We start from the raw sequence: 21,444 nt of genomic DNA on the forward strand, positions 1-21,444 counted from the left end.
TGCTTTACCATCTCGGTAAACAGACCATTTCCCTTTCTTCCGAGCTTCTTTTACTTTTGTCAATTCTTTCTTGCATTGAGCTGAGTCGGGGTGAGCTCCTCTGAAATCCACATCCTGGTACCTCTCAGCTTGTTGGTTTGTCTGAGGACTTTGTTCCTTTGCTGTAAAGATTATTCTTGCCCGTGCCCCCTTTTGGTCGACAAAATCTCTCTTCTGAATCTTGGGGATTGTCTTCTTGAGATGTTCAATCTTTGTTTCCGTACCTCCATTTTCTAGAGTCCAGCCCTTGGATAGCCCTCCTATGCGTATAATCTGATTATTTGCAGCTCTGGTCTCTTGCTCTTTTACCTCCTCATAGACATCACACTTATTGATCTTGTTATTCACCGTTGCTGTGAATTCCTTGTTTCATAGACTTGGATTACTTCCTCTTGCGCTTGCTTTTCATTTCTTCTCCAGAGAGGCAGTGTGGAGCTTTGCATTTCTCATTGTAGGAAATAGAGCTACTCATGTGGATCGAATTTGATCTAGAATCTATGGTAGGTCAAGGCATAATAGCAGTGTAGGAGGGCTTCGTGGTGACTGGGGTTGTAGCAAACTGCATTTTATTTTCGGGAACTGCATTTGGTCCAAGCTGGGCCAAGGGTTCAGCCCAGCCCGGGGTGTTTCGACACTGACATGCCCTCGACTAACTAATATTCCTCGACCTATTGCGGCGGCTGCTACTGCTACTGTTGAACATGATGCCCCTGAACTTGACCCTGGAGTTGCTGCTGCTAACAAAGGCCTGCTGTACGGGCTGTACGGGAGAGGCTACGTGACTAGTACAGGAGGTTACATGGTTGTACAGGAGAGGCTATATGAGAGAAAGGCTGCGTGGCTATATGGCTAGGGTTGCACCTAGGCTGTACAGGCTGTACGGCTAGGGTCCCCCAATGTGCACAACCTACAGATTTGCTGCTCTCTGGGTATACCCGCGGCTCTCCCAGCCTCAATCCTCAGCTGATGGGACGAGACCCGCATATGTCCGATGATGATTCTGAATGCATGTGAGACTCTTCTATTGTCGAAGTACTGGGGTCTGATGATGAATCCCGCCTCTGATACTCTCAGGAAGTGGTCATGATAGAGTTGGATCTTGGTAGGGAGCTCCTTCCAAGTCCAAGATGCATGGAGCTAGAGAAGATCTAATTGTATAATACGGTTAATATCATCTCGTGAGATCGACGCAGGTGGCGCGTCCATGGTGTATTGAAAGGGAGGAAGCCTTTCTACATGAATACAATGCCTAGCAAAACCATGTGGATATACGTGCATACCATGTGTCTGCTCCGCTCTCTATTAGTTGTCTGGATGACACCAAGGCCAACCTTGGTAGACTCTAGTGAGGTAAGTCCCAGTGGATGAATGTCACTATCTGAAAGAGGGCATCAACCTGGAGAGGTGTCATGGCGAACTTTGCCTGTACTATCTCATGTGGACTGAGGGCTACTTCGAATCATCCTAGATCCCATAGTCACCTGTAGCCGCTCAAATCTCCTCCACTCTCATCGGGAGATCACTCCCCCAGAAGGGTGTTGCATACATGGAAGTTGGCTGTACTTAAGTGTCAAAAAGCCATCCCTTTGTCCATTGATCCTAAAAAGTGTGTCTAGAAGCGATATCTCTCTAGTTGGACCAGAGCGCACTGCCATGTGAATCGTGCCGTGGCTGCATGAGTCATCGTGAAGACAGGTCTTGTGAAGACTGCTCCCAAGTAGGTGTAGGACTGCGGCTCACCTCGGTAGATGAAGCTATTGATGAAGCATTGTGCGTAAGGTGTTGAAGATCATAACCTTGGTTTTCCCAAGGTTGATTGTCAGGTCTCTCTCTCTGTAGAACATCTCCAAGGCCTTCAAATGTCTCAGCAACCCCTCCGCTGAAGAAAATATGAGGACAATGTCATCAGCATATAGCGATATCCGTATCATGAGATCAGCTAGTAGTGATCCCTAGGCGGTCTATGAAGGATGTTTCTGTGAAGGGAAGTGACTGTCTGGAAGATGGCATTAATCTATAGTGGTGTCATGGTGAACTGTGCCTGAATGATCTGATGAGGGATTTATGGTTTACTCCTAATCATTCTGGATCCCATAATCACCTGAAGCCTCTCAAAGCGTCTCCACTCAGGCTCTGACCCCAAAAAGGTGTCGCGTACATGGCTGTAGGTCTCACAAGCGTGTCAAACAGCCACCTTTGTACGATTTGGTATATTCTAGTCGTACAAAGGTATATGTATATATAGACAATTGACATATAAAATTAAAATGTACAAACATTATCCATAAATGAGTAGCAGCCAACCAGCCTAGAGGCAGCCATTAATGATTAATCAGAATTCAGATTTATCATTCAAGCACACAATTGTCAACCATACTACATAGTAAATATTAAATAAGTTTAGACATCAATTATAAGTTAGGACTCAGCTGCCATAAAGCATAAATTGAAACTTGAAAGTACTAACTAGTAACTAGCTAGAAGATACTAGCAGCTAGCTACATTCTCCTATCTTTTGATTATACTCTTCAAGGTCCACAACTGGCTGAGATTCACCCTCGATGTCATCGTCATCAGCATCGGAATCTGAAGAAGATGGTGTATCTGAAGAAGAAGCAGAAGAGGAAGAAGAGGTAGGAGTAGGTGCAACTGCAAGACTTGTAGATGCAGCCCCCTCTCCTCTTGCAACTCCTCGTCACCCACGGGTATGTAATCGTGTGGCACACACCTCCACACGTGCAATGAAGGGAGATAGGGCCTGAATTGGTGAAGGCCAAAAATGGCAGGAGAGGGGGAAGAGGAGAGGGGAGGAGGAGGAGAGAGAGAGATAGGAGGGATAGGGTTAGAGAGAGAGAGAGAGGAGGGATAGGGTTAGAGAGAGAGAGAGAGAAAGAAAGAAAGAAAGAAAGTGTATTATTGTCCACTAAAGACCAAAATGGGCCCATGGGACATCAAGAACTCTGCATACAAGATAGCACAAAATCAATGTGCCACAAAGAAGAGGCATCGTCGAATATCATCTAAGTGCTACGCAATACAATGCAAGTGAGAGAGAGAGAGAGAGAGAGAGAGAGAGAGAAAGAAAGAAAGAAAGAAATTTTATTAAAGTCTTCGGGAGACCGTGAAGGTCTATGAGACTAAAGATAACTAGTACAATGAGCATAACGGTGGCGGTCTCAAAACGGTCCGGCCAACCGTTTCTTCAAAAAAAGTTATGAAGGACGGTGTGTCTAGTCCTGGTACAAAAAATGTGTATCTATCTCCAGATGATAAAAAAAATGGCACAAAAAAAAATGGAGCAGAAGGGGGGAGATACAAATATATATATATGCCTGTGGTGATCGTCAGAGGCCAATCATAGAGGGGCCGTCAAATGGGAGGTCAAAAAAACCCTGCGATGGATGATTGGCCTCTGACGTCACGCTGCCTAGTCAAGCTCGATCGTCGGGGGCGGCAGGTGGCCCTATGTTGAAGAATGAGAGCGACGGTGACCCCGGTAGGGCGGGCTGAGAGCATAGAAGGGATGTCATGGACCCGGATGTGTGAGTCTGTCCGCTGGCGCAGCTGTCGTGGCTCTAGCTCTAGCTCTCGCTCACGTCCGCGTCGTCGGCTAGACTGAGGAGAGGTATCTTGTGACTGGAAGAAATTAGTGATGGGTCGCTGAGTGTCCTCACGCTGTGTGGGCTGCGCATGCTGTTGTGCCCGGAGAGATGCATCTCGGTGGCGGGTCATCTCATGTAAGAAAGCGGCTAGGCACCGCTGGTCGGGGAACTGTAGCATGCGTGTGAGGGGGCCGAATCCGTCGCAGAATAGGCAGTGGTACTGGCCTCGGATGGCATAATAGATAGAGAGAGAGAGAGACAAAGAAAGACAGGTATATTAACGTCTTCAAGAGACCTCGCGGGTCTATGAGACAAGATACAAGATATATGTAACCAATACAAGCCACTGTGGGCTGAAGCAAAGGGCTCACTAAGGCCCTTGCTGAGTACTAAGTGCTAAAAATGCAAAAAGCTAGGACAAAATATATAGTAGGGGAAAAAAAAGGAGCAATCAACTGCTAAGAAACAGAGCTCGAAGTACATGTGGCGGCTCTATATAACTCGGCTCCCTGATGGTCCTCTGATGTGATGCAAAGAGCTCACGTATCTGTGTCTGTTGAGTTGTCTTCTGCGGTGGCGATGGGCGTGCTCTCTTGGATCTCTGTATCTGATGGGCTACATCGAGAGTAATGCCTCGTCTCTGGCGGTCTCCTCTGAGGATGGTTGAGATAGGTCGAACCTCAATCGTGCGTTCTCTGGTCGTCCCACGTGTCGTGTGTGGTCTCCGTGTCTCTCATCCAGCCACATCGTGGTGATGGGCCTCATTGCTAATCCATAGTGCTCTCGTCTCCTCGAGCTCCTCCCCCTCGATCTCATTTGGTGCTGGCTCAGATGTGTAAAAATCAGTGACGCGTGTTTGTGCTCGGTCTAGCTCGGTGTCGTGAGGCATCGACTGTAGCTGATCTCTGGCCTGCCGCACAAGGGAATCTCTGTGTCTTCGCATCTCAATTAGGTAGAGCCCAATGCAAACCTAGTCGGGGAAATGTATCAGTCGAGTGAGTGGTCCGAAGCCAAGCCCCTCCTGAAAGAGACAGTCCCCCTCGGATCTCATAGTAGGCCAGACAAACACATGTGTCTCGACCTCCCCCATCATGCATAATCTGTAGGCCCATTGCTCTCTAGGTATGCCGGCCGCTCTCTTAGCCTCTATCCGCAGCTGGTGGGACAAGACTCGTATCTGTCCGCAATCCGCAAGGCGTGTGAGACTCTCCTATCCTCGAGGTACTGGGGTCTGATGATGAGACCATGCTCCGATATCCTCAGAAAGTGGTCATGATAGAAGTGGGTCTTGGTGGGGGAACACTTGATCCCCCCCCCCCCTCCCAAGCCCGAAATGTGTCAAGCTAGAGAAGGTCTAATCGTATGATACGGTCTATCTGATCATGTGGAAGGATCTCTGGTGGTGCATCCATGCTGTACTAAAGGGGGGGAGCCTATCGATCTGGAAACGGTGGCTATCAAACAATGTGGACACTTGCACATACCATGTTGTATCAAAGCCTCTCTCTGCCAGGCCTCGGGATGACTCCAGTGCCAATCTTGGTAATTTTCACTAAGGTAGGGCCCAAACTCTGTGGAGAAACGTCACGGTCTAGAAGAGGGCGTCCATTTGGAGAGGTGTCATGGCGAACTTTGCCTGCATGATCTGATGGGGGACTGAAGGGTTACTCTGAATCATCCTAGACCCCATGATCACCTGTATGTAGGAATATAAAAGCAAGAGCTAGAAACTAGAAAACTAGAAGTAAAATAAGAACAAGATTAAAAGACAAAGAGTTACCTTATAGATGAGTGTAGACAAGACACAAGCTAGATAGATTGCAATGATGTGACCCATGAATATATGGGCCAAAGTACAAGACATAGAGCAAGAGTGCTTATGGGATAATTGTAGAGGTGCCACATGGCACACACTCAAGACACAAAGACTAAACTGAGACTAGACAAATGTAGACTAGGGAAATAGTACACCTAGTGTGCACTTATCTCCAACACCCTCCTTAAGTGGACACTAGGAGGAAGACAGAAAGACAAGACTAGAAGACAGACATAAAGACCGATAGACTGAGAGACAAGACAGAAGACATGACAGTCAAAGATCCTGAGACACCCCTCCTCAAGTGATATCCTCATATGGGTCCACAAGGGTAGGGACAAGATGGATCTAAAACAAAACACAGTCAGATTGATAGACAAATAGACAGACAGACAAGACTAGATAGACAGAAGACTGACTGTAGACAGACAGATAGACCTTGGAGACATTCCCTCCTCAGGTCCAAAAGCAAAATGAGTAAGACACTAGAACCCCTTGACCTACATCATCGGTGGTCAAAGTGGTAGACAAGAAATATGAAGTAATCAGAAAGCCCACTTCTCATCATATGAGGAAGGAACAACAAGATCTGCTGATGGAGATGTTGCAGCAACATGGGCTAAGGTAGATGCAGGGGCTGATGTAGAGGGTTTGGAGTAGCAATCCTTCTCCCGGTGATTATCACGGCCACAAATGGTGCATGGATGAGCCTTGAAACAGTCCTTCTCCATATGATTAGTTTTGCCACAATGGGTGCAAGGCTTTCTTACCTTAGAACTTCCTTTCTTTGCTAAAAATGCAGTGTCAGTTACCTTTCGTTGTTGAGTTCTTTCTTCTTCTTGGAGAGCATTGATGATACCTTCAAGAGTAGGACTATTGTGATACTTGAAGGTAGTGACAAGAGTAGCATAGGTGTCAGGTAAGCTTTTGAGAAGCACAGCAATAGCAATATCTTCGGAGATGGGGGACTTCACTGATGCAAGCTGAACCATAAGACTGCGAAGATAATTGACATGAGAGGCTATAGTAGCTCCTTCCTGCATATGTAGATCAAAGAATGAGATCATAAGTGCAATCTTAGAGTTTTTAGATCGGGGTCCAAAAAGGGTATCCAAAGTGATCCATGCTTGAGAAGCAGACTGTATGTCGGAGATGTGATGAATGTAATCATCTCCAAGACCGAGCAAGATGATAGCATAGGCTTTGTCATTCTTGGCAGTGACAACTTGCTCAATGTTGGAATCTTCGGGAGCAGCACGGTGAACAACGTCCCAAAGACCTTCTTTCATAAGATGGCACTTGATTTTGATTTGCCAAGTATGAAAGTTGGACCCATTGAATTTGTCGATAGACATGAGAGAATGAGTAGAAGAACCCATGTGGGAAGGTCTTACCTCTTGCTAAGATGCAAGGGCAGTGTTTATTCCCTTACAATATTGCAGAAATGAATGAAAGAAGAGATCCAAGAAGCCGGCTCGCTCACCACTTGTAGACTCTTCAAGAGGAAGTGAGAGCAGAACTGAATGCAGCAAATAGCTCGTTAACAGGAGGAAAGTCGATCTGCAGCTGCCTCTAGATGATGCGCAATAAATCCCAGGCAGAGGCAGAGGCGCAGAAAGGGGCGCGGTCCAGGAGGTGCAGGCAGCGCGAGCTCCAAAGCAATGCCGTAGGGAAGACGTGGGCAGCTCTTCAGCATGAACAGGGGCGGCAGCTCACGGGCGATCTCGTGGTTCGCAGCAGCAAGACCTTGAGCTTGAGCATCAAGGGAGAAGATGGCGCAGATCACGAACAGCAGCTGGAGAGGTGCGGCCTGTTGAAAGAGGTGAGCGCAGCAATGGTGGGCAGAACTGAGCAAGAATAGCAGCGGCTGGCAGAAATGGCGCACAGATCTGGCAGAGAGATGGCGGGGCAGAAAGAGGCGGCCTGATGTGGTGGCGCAGAGAATGGCAGGGCAGGCAGGAGCAGCCCGTTTCGGAGATGATGGCGACCAGCTGAGCGGGGCAGAAATCTGAGAAGAGGCGGCTCCTTCAGCTCACGAGATCGGGGTAGAAGCAGAGGATAGCTGGGAGAGGTGCGGCTATGGCTACAGCAGACTGAGGGGAGAGAAGAGGGATCTACATGGCTCTGATACCATGTAGGAATATAAAAGCAAGAGCTAGAAACTAGAAAACTAGAAGTAAAATAAGAACAAGATTAAAAGACAAAGAGTTACCTTGTAGATGAGTGTAGACAAGACACAAGCTAGATAGATTGCAATGATGTGACCCATGAATATATGGGCCAAAGTACAAGACATAGAGCAAGAGTGCTTATGGGATAATTGTAGAGGTGCCACATGGCACACACTCAAGACACAAAGACTAAACTGAGACTAGACAAATGTAGACTAGGGAAATAGTACACCTAGTGTGCACTTATCTCCAACACTGTAGCCTCTCAAATCCCTTCTAGTCAATAGGTGAAAGGTCACTCCTCCAAAAAGCTGCTGCATACATGGCAATCGGTCTCACGAGAGTGCCAAAAAGCCACCTCTTCGTAGGTGGATCTTGGAAATTGTGAGAAAAATGGAAGAGAGCAAGAGTGAGCTGTTGGAGATAAGTGCACACTAAGTGTACTATTTCCTAGTCTACATTTGTCTAAGTCTAAGTCTAGTCTTTATGTCTTGAGTGTGTGCCATGTGGCACTTCTACAATTATCCCATAAGCACTCTTGCTTTATGTCTTGTACTTTGGCCCATATATTCATGGGTCACAGCATTGTAATCTATCAGTCTAGCTTGTGTCTTATCTACACTCTTCTCAAGGTATTTCTTGTCTTTCAATCTTGTTATTTCATTTCCAGTTTCTAGTTCTAGTTCTTGCTTCCATATTCCAACATGAGCAAGATGGAGAGTGAGCTGAACCCTATCTAATCACTAACCGTAGTTAGAAAAGTGCCCCTAACCCGCTTATTACATTACATTGGCCATTGCCTAGAATATAATAATAATTCTAACACCCCCCTGCAGTGCCAATGTGGTGTACAAGGTAGTGATCAATCACCAAAAGGAGATAAGTTTAGGGCACTGCGAAATGCCTCAAACTTCTCACGTGGAAGTGCTTTGGTGAAGATGTCTGCAACATTGTCATGTGTTGACACATAGATCATATTGATCTCCCTTGCATGCAACTTCTCTCTGACGTAACGATAATGAACCTCAATGTGCTTCGTGCGAGCATGAAACACATGATTCTTTGCCACTGCTATAGCACTCTGACTATCAATAAGAGACAAAGATCAGCGAGCAAACGTCGTAGCCAAACACACTCAACTGTCGCTGTGAAAGCTGCCCTGTACTCAGCTTCACATGAGGAAGTAGCCACTGTAGATTGCATCTTGCTCAGCCAAGAAATGCAAGCTTTGAAGTTATTGTCTTCAAACCCTTTGTGGGAGCCCGATTCAAAACATAGTTGGCACACATGAGGCCTTCAAGCCAAAACCTGTGAGGCAACTGTTACAAAAAGAGAGTGAGAGAGCAGGAAGCAAGAGAGCTGAATGTAGTGCTTGCAATAGAAGAAGTAACTAATACAAGAAGTGGGATGGGTTTTGTCTAAGTGACAAAACCTTATCCTTCACTAACTGTGGTTAGGGGAAAAAACCTCTAAATGAGGGAAAAGTGTCCCTAACCTACTTATTACATTACATTGGTCACTGCTGAATTATAATAATAATTCTAACACCCCTATGCAGTGCCAATGTCATGTACAAGGAAATGATCAATCACCAAAAGGATATAAGTTCAGGGCACTACGAAATGCCTCAAACTTTTCACGTGGAAGTGCTTTGGTGAAGATGTCTGCAACATTGTCATGTGTTGACACATAGATCATACTGATCTCTCCTGCATGCAACTTCTCTCTGACATAGTGATAGTGAACCTCAATGTGCTTCGTGCGAGCATGAAACACAGGATTCTTTGCCACTGCTATAGCACTCTGACTATCAGTGAGAACCCTCCAATGAAAGATGAAGATCAGCAAATAAACGACGCAGCCAAACACATTCAACTGTCGCTGTGAAAGCTGCCCTGTACTCAGCTTCACATGAGGAGGTAGCCACTGTAGACTGTTTCTTGCTCAACCAAGAAATGCAAGCATGTCCTAGAAAGAAACAATTCCCACTGGTGGACTGCCTAGTATCATAGTCTCCAGCCCAATCTAAGTCACTATAAGCATGCATCTGCAAGTCACCCCCCCGGGAAACATCAAGCCAAAAGACTTTGTACCTTGCAAGTAATGGAAGATGGGTTTTACAGCTTGCCAATGCATAATCTTTGGGCTGTGCATATACCTACTCACCTGAGAAACTGAAAACTGAATATCAGGTCGTGTATTGTAGAGATAAATGAGGCATCCGACAACCTGACTATAGAGTGTGACATCAATTGATTCACCCGCATCATGCATTGTAAGCTTCAGCCCTGGCTCCATGGGAGTGGACATAGGCTTGCAATCATGCATGTTGAATCTGTCCAAGAGCTTTTGAACATACTTGGACTGAGACATAACAATGCCACGTTTCTCTTGAATAAACTGGATCCCCAAAAAGAAATGTAACAAGCCCAAGTCTGACATATCAAATGTAGCTTTCAATCGGGCCTTGAAATCTGCAATTACTTCCTCATTTGATCCGGTGAGCAGCATGTCATCTACATAAAGAATGATGACCAGAATATCCCCCCCATCCTTCTTGATGTAGAGGGTGCTCTTAGTTGGACTATTGTGCAGCCCCTTGCTGGTCAGAAAGGCATCAATTTTGGCATACCATGCACGTGGGGCTTGTTTCAGCCCATACAAGGCTTTATTCAGCTTGCATACCTGAAGTGCATTTCTTGAAATTTCAAAGCCCGGAGGTTGTTTGACATAAACCTCTTCCAACAAGTCTCCATTAAGGATAAAATGTCCAACTGATGAACATTCCATTCAAAATTTGCAGCCATGGCTATAACTGACCTGATGGTTGTCATCCTGGATGTAGGAGCAAAAGTCTCCTCATAATCTATGCCCTTTTTCTGAGCATATCCTTTTGCAACTAGCCTTGCCTTGTACCGATCAATGGACCCATCTGGTTTTCTTTTGACTTCGAAAACCCACCGTGTACCTATGGCATTCTTACCTGGTGGCAAATCCACAACATCCCAAGTCTGATTTCTATGAATGGACTGCAACTCATCGTGCATGGCATTCATCCAATGCACATTATCTTTTGCTTCTTCAAATGTCTTAGGCTCCTCCTCATCAAGAAGAGTACCTGCATAAGCTGATTCAACTGAATGAGCTCCCTCCATGTGCCTTACTGCACTACGAGTTCTACTAGGCAATGGAGCTTCAAGCCTACTCTCCCTGAGAGTCTGAAGCAACCAATGCGGGACTGTTTTGGCTGCGTGTATCTCTTGAATTTCTTGCCTGACAACTTTATCCACACCCTGAGGTTGTACCAATTCAGCTGGGGGCTGAATCTGTACTTGTGGAGCTGGCGGAGGTTGCTGTAAATTCTGATTTTCAGCAGAGGAACCAAATGCTATAGGAAGCATCCCCTCAAATACATCATCTGAAGAGGCCGGAATCTAAAATTCAGCATTTGTATGTGCAGAATTTTCAGAGAATATGACCTCTCTACTGACAAAAATCTTGTGTGTAGCAGGATTGTAGAGACGATAGCCTTTGCTTTGTGAACTATACAGCTAACTGAACAAGTAAAATCCCTTCCTGGGATGTAAGATGCACAAATAAAATCTGCCAAAAAAATTCTGCCCTCAGTGACAAATATTGTCACAGCCTGTCAAAGGCTCAAAATGCACCACAATGCTTTGCTCAATGCCCAAAAATCTGCAAATAGAATCTGCAAAAGGTGGCAAAAGTCTGCAATTTGACTCGTACTGAGTCCAAAACTGTTTGCAGACTTCCAAAATGCCCTTTTACCTGCAAAATTGCAACCCAAATGCAAAAGCCCCAATTTCTTGTGGGAAATTGCATACAAAAGAGGGCAAATGGTCTGAAAGTCCCAAATGTTGCACAAATTGCAGTCTGCTTGCAAAAGCCCCAAATTTCACTGCAAAATTGCAGTGTAATTGCAAAAGCCCCAATTTCTTGGACAACCGACAACCCAAATGCAATATCTGTCCACAAATCTAGAATGCCCCAAATTCTCTGCAAGATCTAAGCCAAACAATGGCTATCTGCAGACAATGCTTGCCAAAAAACCAACTGCTAGAGTACCTGCAAGAATAAAACTTGCACAGAAGGCCTTGCAACAGGAGTGTACAGACGCTTTTAACTTGTACGGAACTGTCAGTACGAATTCCGTACAAGATACGGACTGAGTACAGCCACCTTGTACGGACGACCAACTGTACGGAGTACAGACAAGCTGACGCAGATGTACAGAATGGTGGCGGCGTACGAAATGCATGACTGTACGGGCGCATGAGCTGTACGGTATAGATCTGTATGGTGCAGACAGTACGGACAGTACGGTGATGACAGAAGTACGGATGGTACGGACGCCTTGCAATTGCCACACGTGCGGTGCAGTTGTACGGTGAAGTACGGACTGTCAGCCCGTACATCGTATGGATATTGTACGAAAAGTGTACTTACTGAATGGCAGCAAGTACTTGTACGGAATGTCAGCGTAGGCTGGTACGGGAGCAGTACGGACGAAGTGACGCCTGCAGTACGGAAGTCGAGCTGTTGACTACAAGCTGTACGGATGACAAGCAGGAAGAGCAGGGAGGAGGGTAGCTGGGTAGGAAGCTTGCGGGCAAGGAAGCTAGGAGCAGGGTCTTGGTGCTCTGATACCAAATGTTACAAAAAGAGAGAGTGAGAGAGCAGGAAGCAAGAGAGCTGAACGTAGTGCTTGCAATAGAAGAAGTGACTAATACAAGAAGTGGGATGGGTTTTGTCTAAGTGACAAAACCTTATCCTTCACGAACCGTAGTTAGTGAACTAACTGTGGTTAGGGGAAAAAACCTCTAAATGAGGGAAAAGTGCCCCTAACCTACTTATTACATTACATTGGTCACTGCTGAATTATAATAATAATTCTAACAGCAACTTCTTACTGGTAAGCATGCATCTATCCATCTCCATAAGAGTGCAATTCTTGCGCTCAGCTTTGCCATTTTGTTGAGGTGTAAGCCTCACTGTAAGCTGATGCGTGATGTCTTTCTCCTTCAAAAATGCCTCAAACTCATTAGACATATACTCCCCCCCTCGATCTGTGCGAAGTGTCTGCACCTTGAGTCCTGTCTCATACTCAACCATAGCCACAAAGTGTTTGAAATGCATAAACTTTGCCTTAAGACCATAGACCTAAGTGTAGTTGGTGAAGTCATTTATGAATGTAACATAATAAAGATAACCCCCAAAAGTAGGTGTCCTCATGGGACCGCAGACATCACTGTGAATAAGCTGTAATTTTCGAGTAGCTTTCACTGCACCATCCTTCTTGAAAGGAAATCTATGCATCTTTCCAAGGATGCAACCCTCACATGCATGAGGAGGAGGTCACTCTAAAGGAGGCAATTGCCATAGCTCATGTGCTCATACTTGGCATGCCATAACTCAGCATGCTGCATCGCAGCAATGGGAGTGCTCACTGATAATGCAAGATCGGATCTTTTTCCATATAAATCAAGCTGAAAAAGACCCCGATACAAAGTGCCAGACAACATCAAAGCATAGTCATTCTCTTTGTCTTTGACTGCACACTTAGCATCATCAAATACAACCTGAAATCCTCCTCTATTAAGAGAGGACACTGAAAGCAAATTCTTCCTTATGCCTGGCACATAGAGAACATCTGAAATTCTGAAATCTGTACCATCAGTGGATGTGAGAATAATGTCCCCCACTCCACACATTGAATAAGAAGAATTATTTGCACAAGTCACCTTCTTTTTGGTAGTTGGAGGTTGCAGAGATGCAAACAGGCTCTTCTTAGAAGTGATGTGCTTTTAAGCACCACTGTGAATGATAAGATCAATTCCTAATCTTCTCTTGGATTACGTCAATCACAGGCGATGGCATCACGTATATCCACCTAGCCTTTTTCATGGATCGCATGTTACTTAAGATACGTAATTCATTTCTCATGCCTATCCACAAACCCACAACTCCCTAGATGGTTCCCTCTGCCACATGTCATCATTTTAGACCTTTTACTTGGTACACCATTTACCCCTCTCTTGGGGCACAATTTAGAACATTTGCCCCTTGGCATTATTACGCATTTAGGTGCACCTAGGCCTTAGCACTCAGAACCACCTAGTCAATGCCATTACACCCTCACCGAGGACCTTGGCAGTTACTTCCCTTGACCATTTAATTTACGCACATGAAAAATTACAAAAGTCGGTCATCTAAGAGAAAATGCCCACCGATCTTTCCGAGGTCATGCTATCTCGGCTAGAGCATAACAGTGAAAATACCAAGTATTCAGTGTCTCATTGACACTGAGAGAGCATGCATCCTTTCATAACTGCAAGTCAAGAAAGCATAAGGGTCATCACTATCCACTAAAAAATGTGCAGTGCAAGACAGAAAGGCATAGTGTTCTTCCACAAAGTTGGCTGTAACATCTCTCCCATCATGAGAATGAGGAGCTGATGCATATGACACAACCATACCTGAATCCCTTTTCTTCTCTTTAGGTATGCACTTCTTGCATTCTCCAATATAATGACCTGGCTTCTTGCAGCAGTGACAAATGTCCTTCTTTTTCTGCTTATCTGCATCATCCTTAGTCTTATAAGAGGGCTATCCTGAATCAGCTTTATGCTGATGTGAGGGCTGATTGGCATGTTGCTTTTGCTGCCCTTTTGCCTTGGGCTTGAACTTGGAAAGCATGGCATGCTCGCCAGCCTGGGTTGCCATATTTCTTCGTGTCAGCTCCTCCTGCAACAGAAGTCCTACCAACTCGTGAAAGGAGAGAGGATTGCTGCCCCCCCTCAATGACAAATTCAGCGAAGTGTTGAAACCAAGATAGGACTCAGCAAGAGAATTCAGAGTGGTGGTAATCATCTCTGAATCTGGAATGACTTCATCAATTTTCAGCAGTAGCTCCCTCAAATCCTGAAGCTTTGTGAGGTGAGAATTCATGGTATCTCCCTCATCCATATGCATATGAGAAAGCTCTCGCTTCAAAAAGGAAACTCTGGCATCATTTCTTGCTGCAAACATACTCTCTTATATCTCCCAAGCTGCCTTTGATGTCTTGCATGACCGAATGTGAGGTATAATGAACCTCTTGACAGAGAGAGAAATCACTGATAGAGCTTGTGCATCTCTAGAATCCCATCTTTTCAGCTCTACTGTGGGAGCTCCTGGAGCGGCAACTCCAACTACTTGTGCTGCATTTTGACCTCTACCCTTGCCTCCAACTGTAGGAGTGACAGATGTGGCCACTGTATCTGGTCTTGCTTCAGCTCCATTGACATAATCCCAAAGTTGTCTGCCAACCAAGATATTGCGAACCATAAAACTCCATAAGGAGTAGTTGGTGCCATCTAACTTATCCTCTTGTGTGAGGACTCCGAACACCTCATTGGGGTTGTTCTGAGCCATTTTTGCCAGATAAACTCAGAAATACAGCAAACTGAAGAAGTAAAATCGGGATACAAAATGCACGAGTGAAATCTGCCAAAGAAAATCTGCCCACAGTGACAAATACTGTCATAGCCTATCAAAGGCTCAAAATGCACCACAATGCTCTGCTGAATGCCCAAGAATCTGCCAAAAGTGGCAAAAGTCTGCAAATTGACTCGTACTGAGTCCAGAAATGCTTGCAAACTTCCACAATTGCCACCCAAATGTAAAAGCTCCAATTTCTTGTAGGAAATTGCATACGAAAGAGGGCAAATGGTCTGAAAGTCCCAAATGTTGCACAATTTGCACTATGCCTGCAAAAGCCTCAAATTTTGGGAGGAAATTGAGCAAATGTCACTCAAATTTCAAGTCTCCTGCAAACAGCCCTAAATTTCCACCTGCTACAATGAAATGCCAAACAATGGCACAATGCACAAATGAACCTGCAAATGGACCTTGCCAAAAAGGACGGACGCCTTTAACTTGTACGGAACTGTCAGTACAGATTTCGTACAATGGTACAGACATTGTACGGTGGAAATCCGTACACCTGTACGGATGTACGGACATAACTGACAGCATGGTTGTACGACGTGTACGGATATACGGACGGAATTGTACGGCGCGGTTGTACGAAAAACATGTACGCTGACAGTACGGCTTGTAAGGTCGAAATAGTACGGCTTGTACGGTGAAATCGTACGAAAATCGTATGGACGATGGGTACGGAGATGTACGGCTAGTGTTGATGTAGTTTGCACGTGCGGCGTCACAGTATGGACTGACAGTACGTACGTGTACGGACGATGTGTTGCAGAGTTGACGATGAAGCTATACGGACGGGAGCTGAAATGCGGGAGCTGGGAGCAGGGAGCAGGGAGTAGGTCCGGGAAGGAGAGTTGCTGTGATACCAAATGTGAAAAAAATGGAAGAGAGCAAGAGTGAGCAAGATGGAGAAAGAAAGAAAGAAAGAAATTTTATTAGAGTCTTCGGAAGACCGATGGGTCAATGAGACTGAAAGAAAACCTGATACAAATCACAGTAAGGGTGGAGCTACTAAAATGAGCATCATCACCCGTGCTAAATCCTAAGTCTGATCATACATAATCAAATACATCTAGGTATGACAATGAAAAGAAAAAAGACTGGAGCGGAGGTATGTCATGTTGTCCTAGCTAGTGCGTAGCTGGTGATGGGACGTTGGCGTCCGTCAAGGGGTCCTGTGCATCTCGATCTCCTGGAGGAGGCTCGACGTAAGACCAGAGCTACCGTGACTTCCGTGGGACGTATCCTGGGTCTAAACAATGACGGAAGGTCCCATCTGTGTGTCCCCTCGATGTCTTGTGTGTTGTGTTGTGGTCGTCGGGTCGGGGTCTCTGTCACGTTTGCGGCTAGACACTGGACGATCAATGTCACTCGATGGAAAGAACTCTGTAATCCTGCTCTGAGAGGTGTCTGATGGTGTGGCCAAGCCCCGTCGCCTGAGTAAGTACTCTTTGTGTCAGACCCCCTCGTGAATGAATGCCGCGAGACATCTCTGATCTGGGTAGGTGAGGAATCTAGAAAAGAGTCCAGAGCCGTCTCTGAAGAGACAGTGGTAGCGACCTCGAATCTCGTAGTACACTGGGCACCTGAAAATATAATGCTCCGGGCTCCTTTCCAGATTCCTTCCAAAGTTGAACGTAGGTCACTCCCAAAGTCTACAGAAATGAAGTGTAGTACAATGAAAGAGATGAGGATTTTGTCGAAGTGACAAAACCCTATCTAATCACTAACCGTAGTTAGAGATTAGATTGTGGTTAGGGGGAAAAACCTCTAAGAGGGAAAAGTGTCCCTAACCCGCTTATTACATTACATTGGCCACTACTTGTGGAAGCATTGTCTCTTTGATCGGGCTAGGGCTCCCTTCCCTTGTGAGTTGTGCTCTGATGGCGTGGGTCATCGTGAAGCCTGGTCCCGTGAATACTGCCCCTAGGTACGTGTAGGACTGCACTATCTCCACTGGCTCCCCACTGTAAGTGAAACTATGTCGACGTGGATGTTGATGAAGCACTGCTTGGGATGTGTTGAAGATCATAACCTTGGTTTTCCCAAGGTTGATTGACAAGTCCCTCTATCTGCAGAACATCTCCAAGGCCTCCAAGTGTTTATGCAAACCCTATGCTGAGGACAAAATGAGGACTATGTAATTTGCATAAAGTAGTATGTGTACCATCAAATCAGCCAATAGGGAGCCCTCTCCTCCTAGGCGATCAACAAAGGATGTGATCTCATCAATGTATAGTCTGAAGAGAGTCAGTGAGAGGGGGCAGCCCTGCTTCACCCCTATGGTGCTCTCAACCCCATCTGATAGCCCCCAAGAGTGCAGACTCGCTCTCTGTCGGACTCATATAGACTCATCACTCCCCAGATCATGATCTCTGGGAGATGCAGCTCCTGTAGTTGCCTGATCAGGCGAGAGCGAGGGATAGTATCAAAAGCCTTCCGAAAGTCCACGAAGCAAGTGTAGACCCTCTCTCCCTGCAAAACAACTCTAGGGCCTTCAGGTGTCTCTGTAAACATGCTGCTGATGAAGATAAAAGAACTATGCCATCCGCGTATAGCAGTATCTATACCAGTAAAGTAGCCAGCAGCGCTCCCTTACCACCCAAGCGATACCTCCATAGAGAGGTGTCTTACCATCTTCGGGAGGCCTCGTGGGCCTATGAGACAAAGTCATGTGGGAAGTGCTCTGTCCGTAGTCCGTCATGATTTAGCTCTCCGATTATGGAGCTGACGGAGTGCAGCCTATACATTTCGAGCAGTGAGCAGTGAAATATTGACAAGTAATGGGCTTGGGCATAGAGGACATATTAGGTGGTGCTTGCAAAACGGGACATCATAGTGTGAGCTCGCATATGTATGCTAGACATATGGATCTGTGATGGGAAGCTTCCTCTCAGATAGAAGCCCCCATCCAATGGTGGGATCTCCCATGCGAAACGATTGGATCACCTCATCCATCCTATGTGTGAGGAAAGCCCGTTGCTTAAGGTGTACCCGCCATAGTGAGCTCGCTACGCATCGTGTTTCGTCAAATGACCCACGGCTCGGTCACATGTAAGGTGAAATCTTAACTTTCTGCACTTGTCATCAAACCAAGAATTTTGAGGTATCTTCCTAGGAGGGGCATGTGCTGTAGATCGAGTCGTAGGAAAAGATCTGGTAGCAGTGTCGTGTACCATTGAGACAAGGGTGTCCGAGGCACGGGCAAGGTTTGCATCATTTCCAAGTAAATGTGAGAGTGGATTGAGCATTTCGCACATGGGCAGGAGGTCTTAGCCCCGGTTCTTGCATAGATGTTCAACCATGCTGTATGCCACCGGCTTGGAGCACCACCACTATCGTACCAATATGCAAAGCAGGAGACCCCATGGATACTGGGAACTATCCCACCCTCATAATTGGCCACACACTAACCCTCACGGGCCAAATGGCTCACATAGAATGGGTCAAGACCGTGCGGTCAAAATGGATCTGGGCATTGATTTGTGTAGGAGGGGCTCTCTGTGTGGTTGGCATGGTAGCCGAGATTCTAAAAGCTAGGTTTAAGTGGTCAGCACTGAGTGGGGGAGGAGGTACAATGAAGTAATGTACCCATGATACAAATGCTAGATGCCCTATCAGATAGTCCACAGTACTTGTCCCCCCGTCTTGTGGGAAACAAGTGAGCCCACTGGGTTATGACCATCTTTGGAGGTCGTTATAGATAATCAAATCATGGACAGCCCCAAGCTCAAGTAGATTTTGCCCAGATTTCGTCACATGCGGTGCATCTGCTGAGAGAGAGAGAGAGAGAGAGAGAGAGAGAGAGAGAGAGAGAGAGAGAGTTGAGGAACAAGAAAGGGAGAAAGAAAGAAAGAAAAAAAGTTTATTAAAGAGAGACGGTCAAGCGAATGGAAGCTGTCAAGCCATCACTGATCTAGTGCCTTCCTTTGGGCATGCACTCACTTCTAGGCATGAATCATGGAAGACAGTTGTGAGCTTCTAGCGTGTGGTCATTGACATATAAATACACTTGCTATCACTATACCCACTGATAGAGCAAAAAGGAGATTGAAAGAACCTGATCTACATGTGTGTCAAGAAGGTGATCGAATATATGTGTCGGTTTCAGGAAGATGATCTTACTAATTGTGTTGCAACACTGTGAGTGACCATTGATTGTTCTCCTTGGCTTTCATCCTTCCTTTCCACCATGCATAGATTTTTGATTGCTGAAATCAAGCTGAATTATAGAACATACTCAAAATTGCCAATGACATTGTAGATCTCAATCCAACTATTAAGGCTATGCTTTCTTTATCGAAATTCTGGTACAAACATGGCTGATGCTCTCTTTGTTTGTTTGGTATTTTGTGCGGGTAAATAAAGATTTCTTTATGCTTTCTCCTATAGAGGGTTGGTGTTTTAAATTATCTGCTAGACAACTGTTTTGCCATGATGTACTTGCTAGAAGGGCATTACTGTCTTGTATTTCATCTGATTGAAGTTCACGTTTGCAGGTGGGGAGATAGACTTCTGCATGTGATATTTGATGGTGAACCCACAGCTGACTTTGAGCTGCACAGCAAACTGGATCGCCCAGTCCGTGATGAGCTTGAAGCACAAGTAGGTGCTTTTCATAAGATTCTTTTTGAGTTCCTTCCATTTCCCCAAACCTCCCTGGCCCTAGAAAAAGACACCACCACCAAAAAAATAAAAAAGCAAGAGAAAGAAAACTCTTCCTCCTTCGTCTCTCCTTCACATGCTGCTATTACATTGAGTGAGTTTTACTCTGATAATTTGAATCATTCTTAGTGATGATTTGCCCGTGATTTTATGTCAGATAAATAGTTTTCAAACTTTAAACACTCATAAGATTGAGCTAATAGTCTATTTTTTTTAAAATTAAGTAAGGGGAAAATATATAAATACGCAAACACTTTTTTACAGTAAAACTTTATATTACTGTGTGGGACCTCAGCGTGAAGTACAAAAGCTAAAGATTACAATTATGAGCTTCGGGCAAAGGAGTCAGGAGGCCAAAACCTTAGGAACAACCAGAGTGCAGCAGAAGGATTAAATCAATTAAGGTCAGGCCATTCCCTGGTGATTTTGTAGCTTGAGCAGCCCCAGCGTGGGCTTCCCCAGAAGGGGATCCGCATCCCTGACTCACTATTATAGGAGCAAGAGGTGCAGGAGGCGGCAATAGAGATTTGGAGGCAGCTGGTTGACAGCTCAGAGGGAGGATGGGCTGGGTAGGCAGCAGAGATGATTCATAGGAACAACGAGGAGCTGGGCAGCTGCTCTTACAAGCTTGGGAGAGAGGCCTTTCTTCACTTTTTGGGAGGCTCTTGACTGGGCATAGGAGGAGTCTCAGCCTCTCGCCATCCTAGTATTGGATTTCGAGGGTATCCAGGGTGGAGTGGCCCTTCCAGGAGGGCACTATGTAGCGGGGGCTGCGCTTCTCTGACCGGTGGATAAAGGTGTCTCGGCCTTATATGCAAGAAGCTCCAGTGAATCTGCTTATAGGGGGTCACATAGGCAACACCTTGCTCTCTCTCTGCTGTTTAGTTCCATAGGGCTTCCCCCTTGCCTTCTTCCTTTTTCTTTTTGTGGTGGAAGCCTTGGGTTATTTTTTACGCTCACAGGCGGGGGCCTCATAGGAATGAGACTCGCACTCCGGTGGGATGAGGTGCTGCTGCTAGACTTGGAGTTTGCAGACAACATGGTACTTTATGTGGAGGACTCGACAGAGACCTTTGATGCGGTTACGAGAGGTCAAGCTACGTATTGCACGGCCTCAGGTGCCAGGATCAACTGGGCCAAATCAGTGGGCTTCCTTATAGCCATTGAGGAGGTTCAAGAGGTCGGAATTGGGGGGCAGACTGTGCTGTATCCCGAGTGCCAGGTGGGCATAGATATTTCAAGGGAGCAGCAGATAGCCTCGGTCTTGGAGAGTGGAGAGTGTGCGGAGCAAGCTTCTTTATTGGAGCTCAACCAAACTCTCTCTAGCAGGTAAGGCAGCTGGTACGCGACTTCCTTTGGGCACGCTGGGATGGCACCTGGAATACCCGAGCCAGAGTGGCGTGGTAGACGGTGATTTTTCCACAAGTTCAGGGGGGCCTCGTCATCATAGACCGTGAGATGCAATCCCGCATAGGTGGACAATGGCGGTTGTCGTTTTGATGGAATTTCCTGCCCTCGCGCCTCACAGGGAAAGGATTGCCTTTGATGAGAAGTCTGTTTCAACTTTGGAAGCGTTTGTCACTTGGTCTTATTCGAGCCAACCCCACATGCAGGGAGGAGTTAGCCCGTCCCTCCTCGTTTCCGCCTCAGC

General features: G+C 46.0%; 1 protein-coding gene across 3 annotated transcripts in view; it reads left to right on the forward strand.

Moving 5' to 3' along the window:
* ELF7 (hydroxyproline-rich glycoprotein family protein) overlaps positions 1 to 21,444 on the forward strand; it is a 74,337-nt gene that overhangs the window by 41,439 nt on the left and 11,454 nt on the right. For all 3 annotated transcript variants that reach the window (XM_087401435.1, XM_087401434.1, XM_087401436.1), the window contains exon 7: positions 19,628 to 19,733. In XM_087401435.1, the coding sequence (XP_087257561.1) occupies positions 19,628 to 19,733 (106 nt within the window). The remainder of the gene's footprint in view (positions 1 to 19,627; positions 19,734 to 21,444) is intronic.

This window comes from Dipteris shenzhenensis, chromosome 30 (genome assembly GCF_047967505.1).
Source record: "Dipteris shenzhenensis isolate YYH24624 ecotype China chromosome 30, Dip_SZ_1.0, whole genome shotgun sequence".
Lineage (NCBI taxonomy): Eukaryota > Viridiplantae > Streptophyta > Polypodiopsida > Gleicheniales > Dipteridaceae > Dipteris > Dipteris shenzhenensis.